Here is a 21925-nt window from a genome sequence, read left to right on the forward strand (position 1 = left end):
AAGATTTTGAATGACTTCTTTAAACACAGTAAAACCTCCTTAATACACTGAGAAGCTCCAAAATAATATTCTATCAAATCTTGGTTCAAAATGCGATAAAATATTTCGGACTAAAATATAATAGAATAGATGTCATAGATGTACCTTCAAATATAATTTTATAATATTTCGTTTATTTAATGCTTATAATTTTTAAATAAATAAAGTATAATTTTTAAAGTAAAGTTTAAACAGTATTTGGAATATTTTAAAATTTAAAAAAAACCTGAAAATCATGTAATGATGTTTATAATAGATTTATACTTCATTTCTTGATTTCTTTTTATCATAGAACACTAGGTAAAATGTAATTGTAGTCATAAGACATTTTGAAAAACCTTAGATCATTTTGTTACGAGACAGAAATCAAAATGATGTTTTATTGCATTTGCTTCCTAATTGGGAAATTAACACGGGAATACTTAAATTTCAGTTTTGCTTCGAAAAAAATTATGTTAAAGTTGATTGCCAAACCGTTTGATTTCGAATTCTAATTAAATCACAATATAATGAATTTATGCTGTTTTTTTTTTACCAATCTATTTACAATTTAATAAAGATTTTATTTGAAATAATTACGAATTAATCGGGACCAAGGCAAAATCATGTATTCCCAAGCGACTTAGGGGTTTAAAAGCTCTTCATAAAGTAATCCTATATCCAAAATTCCAATAAATGCTCTTAACGGAATCGCCAGAGGCAAAATTTCCCAAAATACTCCGATTCGAACCATTAAGATTTTTCTGAGTCCTACTACAAGCATTCATTCATTGAGATTCTAATCATGTAATAGTTTTCAAAAAATTAGAAATACTTTTGAATAACCAACCACACCACACATTCCGCAAAAAAAAATCTAACTCCGAAATTCCGCGTAAATTCCTCTAACGTACTTGACAGATGCGAATTATTATCGCAGAACTAGTCAAATTCCAGGCACAAATGATGCCCAAACCACTTCCTCATCTAGTTAAGGACATCGAGTCGAGATTCCGACTTCCGTCACTCAGACACTCGAAGGCAAAGGACCGCAAGAAGAAGACAAGAGCACCCTGTTGTTGTCCGGGAGAGGAGTGTCGTCGATATGCAAATGAGCATCGCCAGCACGTGTTTCTGGTACTCGGAGGTGTTGGATTTCGAAGGTGAAATCGGAAATAACGTCTTCCCACGCAGCTCTCATTCGCGCCGATGAATGGATAAATAGGTGAAAGGATTGGCCGAGATTGGACAGAACCACAGGAAGTGTTAGGAGATCTTTGAGAATGTTGAGTGTTTGAAATAAATGATCATACACTTGAATGTTTAACTCTAGAATGCAAACGTCATTATTGTGATCCTTCAATGTAAACATGGAAGCAATTTGATTCCTGCTCTAAGGCTAAAAATCCCAAGATTACTTCCCTAATGTGTAGGTGATTTTTTTAATTATGGCAACTAAACAAGGACAATGTATATTTAAATGTTTTTAATAAATATGCATTTGTTTATATTTGATTAATAAATAATTTGCAAATTGCAATACGAACGGAGTATGTTGACAAATATTCCATGTCTGACTTCTTCATTCTTTCAGTAATTCGTTTATATGACCACCTTTTGGGGAGTTAATCATTGTTTTAGATACAATTGATTTGTATACAGAGTTAATTTCTCTCAGAGGATTTGAAAAATTAAATGCCGTACCAGATATGGTCACCTCACAAGGTGCCGGATCCTCAACTAGCTCAGGGTCTGTAGATAATACAATTAGAAGGAAATGATATTTGTTCTATCTTCATCAGATGGCATGGTACACCAACCAAAAGTTCCAATTCCAACGTCTGGTTTTACAGATAATTAATTCCATAATTATAAAATTTTCCGACTGATATATCACAGTGATACTGGAAACATAAAAATCATTAATATATGTTTTAAATGTTTATGCAGAGAATTGTAATCAAATTACACCGGAATTACTTGCAAAATAAATTACTAAGAAATGAAGTTGTGCATCAGGAACAAGACTCATACTTGGCATCTCCCAATCAAATCAATTAGTAAAACTTTATACACAATCTAACAGCCTTCTTCAAATTAGTGGCAGGAACAAATATCCATCTTCGCCTTCCTGATAGGAGATCTTTAATTTAAATTTTTAAATATGTATTAAATTTTAAGCATGCAATTAAAGTATGGAGCTTGCGGAATAAGAACCTTGTGCCACGAGCGATTACGGGGTCAAACGCCACCTGGAGTACAGTTTTTATATTTTGTTCCTCTGGTCTCATTCATGATACTTGGTTTTATAAACATAAAATATGAGCAATTCTTCTATTCTATTTTATTGTATTCGCGATGCCTCATAAGGCTGGTGATGGGAGTATTTATATAACTCTCTTCCACATCCCTCGATGTTACAATGCCAGATATTGATAGAGCGCTATATTCTTCCCTCCGAAATCTTCCATGCTTAAGGACTGAGGTCAGAACCAGATTTACATATAAGTTACACAAACTACAGCCCCCTCCGCCTCCAAAGACTCACTCTGACTCCTTTTCAGAGTGAGCAATTGTTATAGAGGCTAAATGTATTATTAAATGAATTTATAAAGCGCGTCATATATTAGAGAGCTTTGACCTCATCAAGACTAATTTCGGTACTGATTAAATTTATCTTTGCAAATACAATCCCTGGAAAATGTGCATTTAAAAACGAAATTTCGTGTTTATACGTTTATATATCAAAGAACGTGTAGGAAATGACTTAATCTTAGATAAAATTCATAGTAAAATAAAGATAAGGCAATTTTTGGGATGTACTGGTATGTCCCAATTAGTATCGCGCATCTCAAGCTAAAACAAAGTTTTGGCGTAGAATGTGAAGCGATATTCAAACTATTCCGACGGTAATAACGATGGCCCTTACCTCTACATAAATTAGCTTCATTTGAGAACATGAGTCCAAATATTTTATTGAGACGTAAGAATAGCAAAAGATCTACTGAGATCTCTATTAAAAAAAAGACTGCAATGATTGTTGGGAAAACATTGCGCTTTAGTTGATAGAGACAGTGCCTTTCTTGGGGCCACAAGCCAAACCACTCAGACTTGGGATTTGGAACCAGATTTTAGACTTCGGATGGTGAGCATTCACTTTTTGGATAATCAAGTGGCAACGGGCAACGGGTTCTAGAAGTCCGAGCAAAAAGCCAGGATTGCTAAAACTCCATTCCGACGCCCCGTGCGCGCTTTAAGTCCGGCGCATTTTGCCCTCTTTCCCCTCACTAGTGGTATTCCAAGGTTCTTTGATGTCTGTTTATTTTGCCTACAGTTTGCGAGAAGCCCCCGATTGTCGTCTACAGACGAGAGTGGCCCTGTTATGAGTCAAATGGCAGATTTACGACCATCTCCGAAATAGCAACGGGCCGTCGGAACGAGGTTTAAGGAAGAGTGAGCAGGCAAAATGTCCAAATTAGCATGTACCAGTATGAAACAGGGGGCAAGAAAACAAACAATATAGAAACAACCCCAAACAAACAAAAAGAAGCAACACAACCAGGGAAGAGTAGACCAGACAAACCGTGTTTCGGGGTTCATTTGCAGTTGCGAGGATCGGCAAGGTCATATTAGGGGATTTTTGATTTCGCAGAGATCAATGTAGAATTTAGTAGCTAGTTTTTGTATAAATTGAACTAGAGGTGCATGGCTGATATCTTCATTTCTATGGTACCACCTGGTATTCGCAATCATTCTAAGAGTTTGAAAACACTGCACTGGAATTGTAGAAAGCCTTTCTTATACCCATTTAGTAAATGAATTAATGAATACAAAGCAACGTTTGTTCTGTATACTCAATTTAATTATACAATGAATTGAATGTCAGAAATATTCCGTTTGAACACTGAAAGAAAACTCTCCGATACCTTTCAACAAAGCACAGCAATCAAATAAATCGGAGGCGGTCATTTCCGCCGCAGGGGATCGTCCTGGCGGGGGTTGAACGACAACAACATCGTTATCCCCGACAGCTCACCTTAATTAACATGCGCGCATTTGCTTGCCCCTCAATGCCATTTGGCTGCCACGCAGTCTGTTCCTTCTCACAGCAGTAGTTTAATTGCACAGCACGTGGTCAAAAGGGTCATTTTTTCCTCTTCCTTTCGTGCCAGTGATTAAGATATGAGCGTGGGTTTGGCAACACACGGTGTGGCAAATGATGTCAACACTCAGCGATTTCAGGACAGGTATAGGGATATTTTGCTTTACATCAGCCGTTCTTCAAGAGAGATAGATATACTTTCGGAAAGTTTCGCTGAAGGTCAGGAACATAGGATTATACAATCAAACCTTTTATGTAAGTTCGCATTGTCCAAGAACATTATTTATATCTATTACGGTGAAAATTTTCAGACGACGCCACTTAGAAAGAAATAATAAATGATTAAAACCATTACATCCGTTGTATGTTAAAAAAGCCATCCATTTTTGGATCGAAAATAAAAAGAGAGATATCATTAAAGTTGAAAATAGTTGTAGGAAATTAATCTATTTATTGAAATCTAAAGAATCGAAATGTGAAGGGAAAACGTTGCACCGATTGGTTTTCAAAACCAGGTTAAAATAAAAAATAAAAAAATTTAAATAAGGAGTCACCTTTCTACTGTTAAATAATACGAATGCTAATATGACTCATATCGTCTAAAACCGTTAAATAATCAGATGAATATAAATAAGTAATATAATACCAAGTATTAAAATTATTGCTACAAAATTTGCAAACCTCGTCGCAATTTATAAGAGTTTATGAATTAATACTGAAAACCAGAAATTCTTATAAGTCTGAATGTTAACAGAACTGATCAGAAGAAAATATAGATTTGAATAATTATGGTCAAAGAGGCGAAATATTGTCGAATTCTGCTATTAAATGCTATTGTTGAGAGGTTAACCTTTTTGAAAACGATATACTGGAATTTGTTCAGTGACATATTCTTCAGTTGTGATCCAGACTAAAATATACAGATCAATAATTTGTTTCTTATAGCTTATTTTAATAGCATCTTACAGGGATAAATTATTTTTAAACCAGTAGGTGTGGTCTCCCAAAACTTTCTCGCATACTCTCAAACAAACTCGTCATGTCAGAGAATGTCTTACATGGCATTGGCACACAAAAATTACGAAATTGTAACTTTTTATCTTTAATCTATCGTGCCATCCTTGCTGAATTATTTGGCGATTTATCCCTGGCATGCGTTAATAGTATCAAAATCGGAATTTATTTCTTAGACACGTTTCCCCTCGCAGACTGAAGCAAAAATTTGACAATAGTCAAAAAATGCCGTACCAAATTTGATATACTCAAATCACTGTATTTTTCAGTTATTGCGTGTACATGTTTCTGAAAGTACAATCGGCTCATCGTTTGAATTGGCTCAAACTTTGATTGGTGTCTATACTATAGGTGTTAAATCTGTGTACCGAATTTTATCTATCTAAATCTCTTCTTTTTGTAATTATCGTGTTAGCTTATATTAGAACAGCCAGAGAGACGAATTTCCCGTGAATAGATTTTACTTAAAATTTGATAGAAATCTGCAAATTTGGTATAAAGGTCGTATACCAAATTTCAATCGTCTAGACCAAAACGTTTTTAAGTTATCTTAGTCCCAGAAAGACAGACGGACATTTTCCAAAAATGTGCTTCTCGAACTCAAGGAGGTCTAAAACGTGGAGATTTGTCAAGATCTCTAGTTGGAATTTTTTGACGATCATTATACTTTCTCTATACTACGTATACGTGAAAGTAATAAAAAATCAATTTCTGCAATTTCTGATGCCACCATAAATAAAATAAAAGCAATGTTGGCCGACAATACTTTAAAACCAGAATTCATCGAATCGCGTTATTAACAGTGCTTGCAGAATAAAAAGCTATATTCTAAACACTTCCAATATTTTTTTTTAATTTGTAATTCTACATTTGTGATAGTTAATCCGAGCGTTATGAAACATTGATATATTTCATCAATACTTTGACTAATAATTATTCAAGAAGCATATACACATTTTTAAAACCTGGTTTATCACAAGAACAGCCAAAATAATAAATAATAAATATATATCCCCGTACAATTAATATCCAAATAAGTCAATTGCATGTACACTGTACACAGATCAATAATTTATTTCTTATAGTTTATTTTAACATCATCTTACAGGGATAAATTATTTTTAAAAATCTATTTCTGTAATAAATTGTGATGTTATCACGAATAAAATAACAGCCATATAATGCAACTTCAAAACCATAATTCGTCGATTGGCATTATTAACTGTGCTTGCAGACGATTTTTTTATTTGTAATTCTACATTCGTGATAGCTGTTTTCAGAGTTATGAAACTTTCACGCATTTCATCAGTTCTTCAAGTCATAGATATACAATAAGAATACATATTCTTAAAACTTTGTTTATTGTCGGAAGGGTCAAAATAATAAACATATATTCCCCTAGCATTAATATCCAAATTTGTTCATTGCAAGCACACGGTATACAGATCAATAATTTATTTCTTATAGTTTATTTTCACAGCATCATCAGTATAAATATTCAGGGATAAATAATTTTAAAAAATCAATTTTTGCAATAAATTGTGATGTCATCACGAATAAAATAACAGCGATACTGGCTAACAGAACTTAGATATCATCGATTGGCTTTATTAATAGTGCTTGCAGACAAATTTTTTACTCGTAAATCTACATTCGTGATAATTGATTTAAGAGTTATGAAACATTGTGTATTTCATTAATTCTTCGGATCACAATTATTCAATGCAAACATTTTTAAAACTCGGTTTATTATCGGAACGGCAAAATAATAAATAACAAATATATATTCCCCTAGAATTAATATCCAAATTAGTTCATAACATTGTATTCGTATAGAATCTTTAGTTTTTTAAAAATTATATCTCAATACGAATTACTAATTCAGTGTTCGTTTCCTTAATTACATAATAAGTATGATACATTCGAACAACTATAAATATTCAAAGTTAAAGTAAGATTTTCCAACGAATTCCCATAATTTTCTTTTTTCAAGTCATTCCGTGACAGTAATTTTTGAAAATAGGCGGCAGGGAAACAATAGAAGCGGAATTAAAAGGCTACATAAATCTCAAAGACAATCCTATTTTGAAATTCGTCTCGTAGTTTACAAAATCCTGCCTATTTTCATTGAAACCGAAGTCATTTTCTTTCAAGGTCTGTATTCAAATGCAAATTAAGCAAGGCATGAAATCTCGGCCCGTAACCTTCAACTCCATTCATCAGTTTCAGTATCTAAACAGAGTAGAGGAACGAATAGAATACTAAACATCCACAAAAATTTCGATTCCTGGACTTCATTGGGCTAAATGAATTAAAATTAATATTTCAATGTTGTAGTCAATTAATTTTTTAATTAATGTACTTTCTATTCAAAAAAAAAAGAAAAAAAAAAAAAAAAAAAAGAACGTGAAATATTTTTTTAAATACTGCACATCTCCTGAGTTCATAGCTAAATTCTTTAAAAGATTTTTTTTTTTTTTTTTTTTTTTTGAACAGGCGAAATAGAATTAGCAGTAGAAGGCAAATAAATTTATATATTTTTTAAAAAGTTGTTCTTTATTGATTACAGTAAATTTATTCGTAGTAATAAGAATTATTAAAAATAAGTAAGTAACACTAAGATATTATTGGAAATAAATATGAAAACAATATTTATATATCTACCGTCAAAAGTTCTCGATAACAAAAAACATTTTTCACAATTTTCAAAAGAACATACAAATATTTATTTATATTACACAAAAAAGAGAAAATGAAATTTTACTATATACAAACTCTATGAATTTCCAGATTAATAAGTACTTTAAGAATATTATAACTACAATCACAAAACGAAAAGACTTATCAATTTTTAAACAGCTATGAAGTTTTTTAATGCAAAGTATACAGCTTGAAATAACCAAACAAAATGCAAATATTTTGTACTGTCCTAAACAATGAAATGTTTTTTTCCAAGTCGATCATGAATTTATAATTAATAAAAATTATCATGATATTATGAAAAAAATGTCATATATATTTTATATAATATAAAAATAATACAAAATAGAAAAGTATAATTTTGAATTGATTAGATAAAAATTGTATAAATTTTAAAAAATATTAATAACAAGTTTCAAACGTTTAGAATTTATTTTATAAAGATAAAATGAAGACTGCATACACAAATTACAGAAACTCTTCGATATTATATTAATCTTACTTAAAAAGAATTTTTTGAATGAAAAAATAATATTTTAGTAATTTAATTATTCTTTATTCATTTTATATTGGTATGAATTCCATGGAGTATGTAAGAAAGAAAAAAGAACCTGAAACATTCTTCTGAAATTATACCTAACAAATTAATTATGTTTACCATTTAAATCCCTTTGGTTACATAAAATTAATAGTAAACCAGTGTCCTTTAAAAAATTAATTAATTAAGAAATATTTTATTATTCTTTCTCTCCCTCTCTCTTTTTTATTACTTATGGGTGAAGTTTCGTTCTATGGAATATGCAGCATGAAATTATATTAACAAACCTATTAATTGATCATTAAATTCTGAAAATATTAACACATTATATTGTGATCGGGAACACACAACTGCACAGAATTTAAAAACTCTCACATAAAAAGAAGTGAATGAAAAATCGAATACAAAATTTTATGCTTGGAAGTATGAAACAAGGAATCTTAAATAAAATCGTATAAAAATGAGAGGTAAAACTGACATTTTTGAGAGTACTGATTTTGTAATTCTTTTATAAGGATTAGATTCATAACTAGAAATGTCTTGTCCAATGAGAATGTCATTTTTACTAATAATTCGTTTGACAATAGAAAACGAACTAATAATAAAAACTCGAAATTTACAAAAGTAAACATTTACTTTTAAAGAAAATTTTTGGCAATGCAAAAACAATTTAAAGCTTTTTAAACATAAATATTTACTATTTTCAAGAATAGCTCGTAGTTTTATATTTGGAGGTAAATGCACATCTGCTCTTTTTGAAAAGTTATTTCAAAATAATAACAAACCATTTCAAATGTCACCAAATGTCAGAAAAATACATCAGTAGAGAAAGGAAAATCACAACGTGTTGAAACAAATCCAAACAGTGATCCAGCGAAAATAAACAACAGATAAAAACAGAGATAAAATCGCATTCGTTTGTTTGGCTGTTGGTTCTTGAATGGTAGAAAAATCCCGTGAGATCTCGAACATGTCTGTCGTTGCCAGCAATGAAAAAGAAAGATCAACACATAGATCGTTTGGAGTTTTCAGCAGATGATACGATTAGCCGTTTAAAGTTTCTTCCAGAGAACATAATTTGAATGAATCATCGACATGACTTGATAAAAGAAACATTTGAGAAATTTGTTGCTTGACGAATGATCAACAATGGAAGATAAACTTCATTTAAGAGTTTATTCTGTTTGGGAATATATGTTTTGAAAGGAATAAGATTGTAATGATAGGTCTTTTTAATGTAATTATTATATTAACAAGAAAAGGGAGTGAAGTGGAGTAAGGAAAGACAGAATGAAAAAATAAATAGGCTCAAAAAAAAAAAAAAAAGTAAATTGAGTAAGGTTCTTAAACAAAATTCTTATTTCAAATAAAATATAATGTATTTCAAATAAAATATAATTTTGAATGTATTCTAACATACTATTCTAACCCGCAAATATAAATTTTAAACATAAATGAAATTTGATAAAAAAAATATTAAAAAAAATATCTTTTTTTAAAAATAGGTACTTACCATTGTACCATTGATGGTACTGGGCACTATCGTCAGTAATCATAGTTAACTGACAGAAGAAAACGAGTTCCTCATGGTAATAGAAATATTCTTTCTTTCAGTTACACTGTATCCTAAAAATAAAAACAAAACAAATAAGCATTTGAAGGAATCATATAATTTACAGCTTTTTTTTAAATTATGAAATTACAAATCGTTATTTTAAAAATGTAAAATGTATGCCAAAAATAAAAGCAAAACAATTCAAAATCGATCACTCTTTATTTTAGATAATGGTCAAGAAATAATTGGCTCCATCTCTTTAGCAGTTTAATGTATAGTGTATATAAATTAATATAATATTTTATATAATATAATATTTAATATAATTTATTATAATATTTTATATAATATAATATTTTATATAATTTATTATAATATTTTATATAATATAATATTTTATATAATTTATTATAATATTTTATATAATTTATTACAAACAAAGTTTGAAATTATGAAATATTAGCATTATTATATATTATGTTGCCTGTAAAATATAAGATATGACATTTACAAAAATGCAAAGAAATGAAGATGGGTTAAGGCATAGACATGAATTTTTTTTTAAACAATGCGTTTTAAATTAGAATCATTTTATTTATTTTATATAATTGAAGAAAAACAACTCGAAATAATTCATTAATCCATCATTATAACAAAGGCTTATAACCCAGAATGAATTGTAATTATATTGCCTCTTAGAAACAATTGTTTTTATAACACTTCTCATTTTCCTCATTTTACTCATAATAAAAAAATAAAAAAATTAAACAACAGAGCATTATTTCAAATTTTTCACCCGTTTACTTTTGCAAAAAAATATTCTTAATCAAAGGTTCGAATAATTTTGTTATATTACTTTTAAGAAAGCTATCACTACTTATTTAAACAAGTTAAGTTAAATTTATCAAATCTAACACTGCAGAAAGAAAACACTTTTTTTTTTCATTAAAAAAAAAGAAAGAGAAATGATCAAGTGAGGAACATTAATTATATCACAAAAACAATAATGCATGAAATCATGCAAATGTTAAATGGTAACATTTCTACTTTATTAAAAATAAAAAGAAAATATACTAAAATAGGAAATACAGTACACTCCCGATTATCCGCGGAATTGGGTGGCGCGGCCGCCGCGGATAACAAAAATCGCGGATAATCCGAAAAAAGCTAAAAACAGGTATAGCAAAAGAGAAAGCAGTCATTCCAACTTTGAAAAATCGTTTTATGTACAATGAAACGTAAAATAAACAGCAGGAAATGTTTAACTAACGCTTAAAATTTTAGTATATCACTCAAAACTAACCTAAAATGCATTTTGTTAATGAAAACAGAAAAGTGCTTAGTACTTACGAGAGGCGTCAAGGATACACAGAAAAATGAATACATATGTACTGTTTTAATACTGTAATGTATTATGTAATTACAAAAGCATAACTGTAAAACTACACCTTTTTGAAGAAGTCAGTCATTTGTGTTTGCTTCTTGCTTTGTAAGCATTTTCTCTTTGCTTGGAAGCAAAATAAAAACTTAGTGCGGCAGGCGCGGATAAACCGCCCGCGGATAATCGGGAGTCTACTGTAATGTAAATTCCAAAAGAATAAAAATAAAAGAATGGAAATTTATCACTAGATGGAGTGTAGCATCACTGATATATTTAACTATTATTGTTAGTTTATTTTCAAGAATTAATGTATTTATTAATTAATTTCTAGTATGAAATAAGAAAAATGTTAACACTGAAAAATAAATTAAACATTTAAAATTTATCAATTAAAAACCTGAGTTCAATAGTAATATCTGAGTTGTTTTTGCCTCTACAGCAGCGAAAAAGAAGTATGTGTGTAATGACATCTTTGATCTAATTTAAATCCTAATTAATTTCTAAATTTTTTAACCCATGTTGCTTCGCTCTAAAATTTTCTCTTATTTCTTGATCCAAACCCCACTTTTTTTTATTTAATTATTTCTACCTCACGCTCTAAAAAGTTGATGCCCATCTAAATACTCACGTTCCAAGGGGTGGAATAAAAATGCCTAATGCCCATGCATTTCTTTGCAACGATTTTTTTTTTCCAAATCGATACATGTCAAAGAATCCCTATAAAAATCTCTCAGTAAAAAGCTCCAAATGGAAAAATTAAAAACACTTTGCTTTTATGATGCGATGTAAACAGACGTGATCCATCGATTCTTCCAATATACAAATCATGCCCTACCGTGAAAAAAACAAATCGAAGTTAAATTCCAAAGTTTTCTTCTTTTGGTTCATGTATCTGAAAAATTATGTTATATATATCTATATATATATCACACTAGTGCAACGATTAGTGATGGAAATTTGCCAATTTTCCATCAGTAGTTGTTATTGTTATTTGTATCCATTGAATTCATTCAGTCATTATATCTATATTTATTTACAAAACCGAATTTTTTAAAAAAAATCTAAATCTTAGAAGTGTCAGATTAATAATATGATAATATATATATATATATATATATATATATATATATATATATATATATATATATATATATATATATATATATATATATATATATATATATATATATATATATATATATATATATATGTAGTGACGAGCGCCTGTTGGCGAGCGCCATCTGCTGGTTGTTAGACGGAGAGCAGATCAGACGGATCTGGACGAGAGTAAAGACGTGTCAGATCAGACGGATCTGGACGAGAGCAAAGACGGAGAGCAGATCAGACGGATCTGGACGAGAGTAAAGACGTGTCAGATCAGACGGATCTGGACGAGAGCAAAGACGGAGAGCAGATCAGACGGATCTGGACAAGAGAAAAGACGTGTCAGATCAGACGGATCTGGACGAAAGTAAAGACGAGACGTATTCGACGAAATCTACTGAATGTTCAATTCTTTTATGTTAATGTATATATATCCTAAATGTCCTAATCGTCCTAAATGTAATTAAATGTGCGTTCTAAAATGGTAGTGATTTCTGAGTCATATATATATATATATATATATATATATATATATATATATATATATATATATATATATATATATATATATATATATAAAACTTCGATTTATTCCATCCCAGGAGACATAATACGTACAGATAAAAAACGTTACGCAATACGTCAGTCTCTACATTGTGACACAAGAACAGAAGAGAGTAAAAGAGCAAGAAAGATAAACATTTTTCCTTCAGTGATTTTATAATGAAATTTTGAAAGGGATGTCTTTAACACGTGTAGTTTTAGGAAAGGGAAATGCATGTATCTTTAAAAGGACGTGGTAACCATTAAGGATGTTTATCCCTTCACTCAGAACGTGAATTTTGAACCGCGGTCAGATGACGAGGACGATACTTGAGCGACCCCCCCGCTCTCCACACCACACCAGCGGGAGGACGTTTGGCCTTGACGGATTTAACGTGCAACAGACCCTCTTACACAACGGTTCTTTGGTGGAATCGGATCTCAAACCTCAAGCCGAGCCCTTCCCACCAGGCCACCACGGCCCAAACCGCGTGTAGCATTAATTAAATTTTTAAAAAGTGGAAATTGGATTATGAAATAAGAGAACATTTTAAAATGAAGTTAATATAGGTTAAATTAAGATATAATTTTAATTAAGTCTAAATTAGATTTAAAAAATTAACTGATTTAATGTTTCATTTAAAAAATACTTTAGAAATCCGAATCTAGGTTAATGGAATTCCTAGATAGACAAATTCGTACAGATCCTATTTCTTACATTAAAATAAAAAAATTGTGATGGAACGTGAAGGTTCATTTGTGCAGCTACCATAACGATCTGGTACTCAAAATATACAAAAACACTCGACGTGTGGGACAGGCACTGAATGGGAGGAAACAGGAAGTTGCCAAAATTAGGTCTATAAACTTCACACAACGCACGGAGAGAATTATAGGGCTTCTTGACAGAGTAAGCAACGCATTAATGACCTTAAAGCGCTTCAGAAAGACAGAAAAACGTCGCTTTGTGGAAAAGCGGAAGAAATATTTCCCGGAATTCCACACTATTTCGATCCGGAAGGATTCTTCGCGCGCTGCAAATAAATCTTCATTGTTTCCTGGGCGGAGTTGCGGCCATTGGGTAATCGGGCGTTCCAAGATGGCCATAACATCTATAAATGGAAAAAGGATTGAGGGAAACGGAAGATTTTTGAAGTGCAATTAATTGATGCCTGGAACAGGAATGGACCTTGACATATTTTGTGATAGTTCAGTTTGTCAGTTTTGACAATCAAAACCCGTGATTCGTCTATGATGAATGTTTATATGAATTTAAATAAATTATTGCGATATTTGAAGAATATATCGCATTAATAAATATAAAAAAAAAACCTCACATATTTTATGAATATCGTCAGACTATCATACGCATTTGAATATCTTGGGCTCAATTGATCCATAAAATACAGGATTGGTTCATAAAATACAGAGAAAAATTCGCATAATATCAGAAATATGTCTTAAAAATGTTATTTTTCTGTAAATATAAAAAGGACTCTAACACACCTCAATTAATAAATAAAAAACTGGTTCGGGTAATCTAAACCGCGTAAAAGTGCAATAAAGATGAAATTCGAAGACACAGGTTAAGAGATATGGAAATTTTCAAAAAAATACTACAAAAAAAAACTTTAAATGTCCCTCTCCCAATTTTAATCTAGGCAGTCTTTTACGCAACAATTGCAACCGGTTAAATTTTCCACTGCAAAAAACACAAAGTTAGGTACAGTTTGTTGAAACGAAGCCGAAACAATCCAAGAAATGGCAACAGGCTCTCAAATGCATAACCGAAATCAGCTATGTTGCCATTTTTCTTTTACTCATTTTGCAAGCCATCATCAAAAATTATTAAACCATTAAGCGAAAATTAAAAAGACATATTAGAACATTTCAGCATAAACTAAAATATATCAGTGAAACATAATTATTTTATTTATTAGACTAGCCAGCATTCATTTAGTTTAAATTAGTTAAATTAATATCCTGTTTTAAAGCAACTCAAAGGCTTTTTCAACACAGATGTTATATTTTTGAACTAAGGTAAGCTAAGTAACGACGACATCTAAGCTGGCATCCTTCTCCAAATTTCCAACCAAACCTGAGGATGGACATTTGACCATGGACATCAGATATAACAAGTTTCGAAATACATGACAGGCGTTTAGTTGAATCCATACATTGAATCTAGAACATTCTTGATCCAAATATCGTTCATACTAAAGAAAATATCGTAAAAATAGCTTTCTTTTTTAAAGTTCTGGTAGCGAAATGTTTGTAAGAATATGAGAATTTAATTTATTATTCTAATGTATGTGTTAAATACATGGATGATTACAAGAATAATATGAAGCTCTGTTTAGTTTAGTTATATTAACGTCCCGTTTTAAAGCAACATTAGTGCTATTTTAGGTAACCCCGTATTACCCTCGTAATTTTGAATCGTGGTCAGGTGACGAGGACGACATTTAAGGTGCCCCCACTCTAAACTTCCATACCACACCAGCAAGGGGATGCTTGTCCCTGGCGGATTTAATGCGCACTAGACCCGCTTACACGAGGGTTCTTCTGTGGATTCGGGTCTCGAACCTAAACCCCCCGGTTCCGAAGCCGAGATCTTACCACCAGGCCACCGTGACCCAGGATAACATTAAGCGTTCTAATTAGAATACGTAATTAACATCAAATGCACATTGCTGATCTGAAAAACTAGTAAATTCCTAATGAAACAGTCATTCTCAATGATGATGATGATGTCATGTTCACGACCACGGAATGGAGGTTCAGTAGCTTCTGAGGGTAAGGATCCCTGAGCACCCGAGGGCAGAAGTCTGACTTCTAGCTCATATAAAGATGACACTCACACATTCGCTTGTACAATACCTCTTTACAGAGGGGGCTCTTTCACACACGTAACAGATGATGATGTCGTGTCCGCGTTACCACGGAAAGGGGGTGCAGTAGCTTCTGAGGGTAAAGACCCCTGAGCACCCGAGGGCAGAAGTCTGACTTTTAGCTCATATGAAGATGAAATTCACACATTCGCTTACACAACCCCTTTTTACAGGGGGGGGGGGCACATTCACACACCTCACAGATAGAACACAGATGAAGAACAACCATGCCCGAACGGAGATTCGAACACGGATCACGGGGAGATGCGTTACCCCTATGTAAGGACGCTGGCACACGTAACAGATAGAACACAGGACGCCCAGATCACGGAGAAGACGAGCTGCCCAATTCTCAATGATAATTATTTCAAAATTTTCCATCGTGTCACCGCTTAAATAGACATTTTTACACAAATAATACCTAACAGGTTTCGTATGCCTTAATTTTTTCCCCTCTGATCAAGAAACAAAAATAACAAACCAAGAATTGTTTTACATACTTTTCACACTTCAAAACACATTTTTATGGTCCATATGTATATGGACGAAAACACAACACAAAAAAGAACTCCTTAACAATTCATTTCTGAGCACAACACGTTCCAACCGTTGACGCTTCACGAAATGCTTTTTATCCATTAACAGGGCTGAACACCGTCGAATAAAAGAATGACATTCTGACTGACTTCTCCACAAAAAAACAGGCAGCCTGAAGTGTACGTGCGTGCAGGGAAAAGCATCTGACGCTTTTGAAAAGCCGGAGGGGTCATGACGATAGAGAGATAACCCATCTTCCAAAAGAGAGAACAAACACAATTCGCGAGCAATTTCGCTTCCCTCGGAGAAATAACCATTAAAAAAAGAAAGAAAAAAGAGCATGCCCTCTTAGCCCCGTTGCTTGTTAAACAACACACAAGACCCCATCGTCGAAATTTTTCCCCAGGCCTGAAAAACACTCCGTTATTTCACCTTTTTGCCCCTAAACAGTGTGACTGCAAAAGCGTTAAGGGAATAATTCAGATTTCCCAATGCTTCACACAATAATAACAATGTAGTTTACAAAAAAGATTTAATAATGCATCCGACATCTGTATTTTATAAATTTTGGGGTGTAAAAAGACGAAGTCAGAAGGAGATAGAACTTTTTTTTGATAGCTGTGAGCCATGATGTGGATTCGATAAATTCATGTAATGTCAGTCATAAATAACTGGCTGTCATCCAATTGCTCATTGTCTTAACCTTCAGCAGTGATTACGCATTTTTTTTTTCTTTTGAAAAAATTCAATAGGTTCTAAATGAAAGACACAACTGATGTGCATCACTGTACAATATTCAATACATTAAAAGTAAAGGCAAATCTGCGGAAGTGGTCTCTCCACAACTTTCTCGCATACTCCATAATAAAGGTGTTATGCCAGAGAACGCCCTGCATGGCATTAGCGTGCAATAATTACAAAATATTCACCTCTGGCATGAATTCAGCAATTTTGCTGAATCTATCGTGTGACCTTGGCGAGTGTTTCGGCGATTAATTCCTCACATGCCAAGTAATAGTATCAGAAAATCGGATTTGTGTTTTACAGTCATGTTTCGCAACCGAATGAAAATAAATTATGATACACTCACAAAATCCCATACCAAATTTGTTCTATTCAAATTAATACATTTTAGCTAATATTCGAACAGCCGGATGGACCGACTTCCTCTTAACAGTTTTTGCTCTAAATTTGATAGATATCAACAAATTTGGTGTGAAGATCATATGCCAAATTTCATCCGTCTAGCTGAAAACGTTTTTTAGTTGTCTTTGTCACATTCTAGGGGATCTTTAGGCAATGCAAATCTCGAAGTCCCCTTTCCTCCTCAAACCTTCAAAATCAAATATTTTTTCTGTCGATTTCAGTTTAAACTTTATATAAATAGTTGTAAGTAGAAAATTCTGATAAAAATGAAATAGCAACACTTAATTGCAAATCATTTTTTTAAAAGTAGGTTTCAGTATATTACCACATAAATCTAAACAGCTAGCAATCGCCTTGGCTCAGTAGACAGAGCGTCTCATTTCTAATTGGTTGCCCCGCGGTTTGAATCCTAGCCACCGTATTTTATCCAACGATGAGAATTCCTTTATTTAAAATGTTATCTATTGTTTCTCTAAGATCCACAAGGCTCTAGATCTTCCTTAAATATTCAAATTGAATTGCTCACGAAAATTCTATATGTATAAAAAGCTAAGTCCCATCAGTGATGGGTAACTTCTCAGGCTAGTGCTGTTGTGAATTGCTTTATCCTTATAAATTTAATTGTTTATTTAAATTAACGGCGCAGTTTTTTACATCTTCATGACAATATTCCGCATAAAAAAGTTCACAAATGACATTTAAAAGCAATTTTAAATTTAAAATAGCTTTAAAAACTCAACGACAAAACTTTCTTTCAAGCAAACTACATATTTAATAATAGGATCGGATATTTTTAAATTATAGAGCTTCATATTTGTTTAAAATTATTAAATAACATAATATAAAACTTGCTAATGGCAATTAATTATAAATGCTATTAGAATAATGGTGTAAAATTAATTAAAACATTACTTTATTCTAATATGAATAAATTAGCATATACAGATTTAGAAATAAAATGAAAGAACTAAATTAAATCACTTTCAAATAACCGCAAAAAACTTACAAGAGCTCAGGGTTTCCTAAAATTATGGGACCCTATTCAATTGTCTACTTCGCCTATTTAATAATCTGGCCTCGATTCCTGATCACACACTGCAAGTATGCCACTGATGAACTGCATATCATTGGTCGAAACGAATTGGTTGATCTCCCCGAAAAGATACTGCAATTACAGATTTGACAACAAATCTGAAAGCCTCAAACATTGTCTGAAGTCTTGTGTAAAGACTTCACAACATTTAGTGAACCTGCAACAGCAATTAAGTTCTCAAGATCAAAACATGACATTAATGTGATTTCTATCGTAATTGTTAATTTTAAAATAGGAGAAAAAAACTACAGAGAAGGACCCAAAACAAGTAAGTAGCGTTCTAAAATGAATGCTTTAGAATGTTTCAGATATTCTTGTAAATAACGCTGCTGAAGAAAGACGTGCTTTCAGAAATGATTTGGCATAAACTCGACATCTTAACTTCAACAGCCATCTAATATTTCCCGAGCATCACACTTCAAGCAAACAATTCACACTGACAAGGCAGGGCCCTGACAGAGACATCCCCTCTCTACCATTCAAGGGTCTACAAATAGCTAGATCGCCAGCTAAAGGGGGTGGAAACACTTCTCGGTTACGGTCAATGGCATGCATACCTGTCTTTTGTGTGGCACATCGCGCCGCTAGCGCCTTGGCATTTGCATCTGTCAGGAACGCAATCCGATGGGACATTTCCGCTGTGGAATGTCGAGTTGAGATTCTTTTTCTGGAAAATGAATGGGGCGGCATTCGCCACTCAAGAGGCATCAGGGGAGGCTTTTGTTTATTCCAGAAAAAGAATTCTATGAAGGAGAGGGAGAGAGAGAAGACCTCATCTGAAGTGGTATTGTTATTGTGGTTGAACACGCATGATGGATAAGTATTTTTATTGGATCTAATTATCCCCGTTTTGTACACATCTTTGTTTTGTGCATCTTGTCATGTAGTTAAAGTTATGTCTTAATCTAAGATATTTCATCCAACATTTTTAAAACACAGAAGACATGACCTGCAACAAATAATTACATTCTTGCAAATGTCAGCCTAACTTTTGACACACAGAATTTACAGAAATAAATTGATAATTGATTCTATTTCTAAAACGCATGTCATTGTGTTCCAAGTAAAAATTCACACACAAAGCAAGCACTGTATTTATCATTACTGTTAATTCAACTACTGATTACAATTGAGGAAAAAATAATACACGGCAACATTTCATTTTTATCTGATTTGGATAGACTTGCCCGAACCTCTGTTTAAGTTTCGTCTAATGTACAGATTTTATTACTAGAAATGGTTTCATTTCGAGCAGTTTAATAAGATTAACGGTTCGATTTGAAAATGTATTTTGAGATGGATCTGATTATTTTGAGTATTAATTAGCTAAGGAGTTAGTATCATGGTAAAATAAGAAGAGGGGAAATGGTACAATCCAATAAGTGACGTAACATGGATAATTGATGTACAGCTCATAAAAATATCTTCCATCACACAGTTCATGCAATTGTAATTACAAAAAAATTCCTCTCAGCAGGCTGGAAGGCAAAGGTAGATAGATTCCTTTATAACTGAGTTACTATCTGGCAACATAAAACAACAACAAATCTGAGTTACTATCTGGCCTCTAATAACAACAACAAATTTTTGATGTTAGAAACAGTCAAAATTAGGACTTGAAGATCACTTTTCAGAACCCTATCTTCTAAAATATTGCAGCTGTTGAAAACCTTTAAATACAAAAGTTGATCATCTTAATGAGGCGCTAATTTGGGTAATTGGATTTATTTTTCTATTTTCAATATTAAGAAAGTTATAACGAAATGAATATTTCAACCACCACACCATTTCCTTCCCCTTTGAGCAAGCTAGATGGACCATTTACGAACTCGTGAGAATTTTTACATTTCTGACAGCATGTTTCAAGACAGTTAAAATCCAAACAAAATGACTCTGAAAGGATGGTTTTGAGTTCTAGGGACCATGCTCGGTAAAGAACTAAAGAAATGTTCCCGTTGTCATGAGAACCACTGCAAAAGGTAGTCTTCCTATAGAAATCTACCTAAAACTGCAATAAAAGCAAAAATAAGCTGTTTTCTTGTTCTCCTAGACGATTACCATCTGGAACGTGTTTATCCACCATTGACCCTCTTCACTAAATCACTGAATCCAAGTTCTATGTTTGTAAAATTTTCAAATTATTTTAGTTGAATTAAGTTATCGTGTATCGCAAAATGGAATCGCAAAAACTTCCTACAAAATTGGTCCGCTAAAATACCAAAGAAAATTATTATGAAAACTAGCTTAAATCATAATTTTAGACAGTATTAAAAGTGTCCGTGATTTCTCTCCTATTTACAGTCTTATACTCACGGTTTATTTTTTTACTTTGTTCTTGAAAAAGTTTAATAAAGCTCAATTCTGAGAACTTCTTCAGATATTTTTTTTTTTTTTTTTAACTCAGAAAAATGAATGAGGTGGTATTTTCTACTGACAGAGGAGTTGGAGAAGGCACCAGAGAAATCTTTTTGTTTTTCACAAAAAAAAAAAAAAAAAAAAACTGAAAGAGAAGGAATTTTCTAGAATGGCATTGTTTGAGTGGTTGAACAGCAATGATGGATAAGCATTTCCACGGCAAAATGATGGCATACAGTGATGGAGTTTCGTTCAGCAGAGTCCCATCATCCCAAGTAGTTTAAATTAGACTGGAGTTTGCTCAATTAAAACAGCTGGTAATCCATCTTGGAGATCTGAAGAACATCTGTTCGTTTTTGGACTGATTTCATTAAGATAACTTTTGTGTAGTCATTTTTTCTAAGCTTTGGTCCCATAAAATGAAATAGGGCAGAAATGATTTCTTTAAACAAATTCCATCATCCTTTTGTTGCCAATGATGTATGGTGCAATTACCGCATCAATGGCGCGGAATTTTTCATTTGGCGATTAAAATAACAAACTGAAAGATGAAAACGATACAAGTGAAATGAAATACACAGAAGGGAATCTGGATTTGGATATCAGGTTAATGACTTTTCTAACAACGTAGTTAAGATCTGACAGGGCATGAAATAATTGAGTTTCAAAATTGCTGTTATTTTCAAACAATATAAAAACTTTATATAGAGAGATCAGAAATATCTAATTAAAACCAACGGGAGCGCTCTTCTCAAAATGTTCCCGCATACGCTCTCATGAAGATGTCATCTCTGTGAAAACCTTACATGGCGCTAGTGTGTTATAGTTAAGAAATATTAACTTTTGGCGTGAATTTAGCATTTTGACTAAATCTTTCTTGTCATCTTAAGTGAGTTTTTTGGCGAATCATCTCTAGCATGATTTTAATAGTATCCAAAAACCGAATTT

General features: G+C 32.3%; 1 protein-coding gene across 2 annotated transcripts in view; it reads right to left on the bottom strand.

The window, feature by feature from the left end:
• Positions 1 to 21925, bottom strand: part of LOC129972132 (protein TANC2-like) — a 133962-nt gene that overhangs the window by 39866 nt on the left and 72171 nt on the right. For both annotated transcript variants that reach the window (XM_056086140.1, XM_056086141.1), the window contains exon 2: positions 9886 to 9998. In XM_056086140.1, coding sequence (XP_055942115.1) covers positions 9886 to 9928 — 43 coding nt within the window. In that variant the 5' untranslated portion in view covers positions 9929 to 9998. The remainder of the gene's footprint in view (positions 1 to 9885; positions 9999 to 21925) is intronic.

This window comes from Argiope bruennichi, chromosome 6 (assembly GCF_947563725.1).
Source record: "Argiope bruennichi chromosome 6, qqArgBrue1.1, whole genome shotgun sequence".
In the NCBI taxonomy this organism is placed as follows: domain Eukaryota; kingdom Metazoa; phylum Arthropoda; class Arachnida; order Araneae; family Araneidae; genus Argiope; species Argiope bruennichi.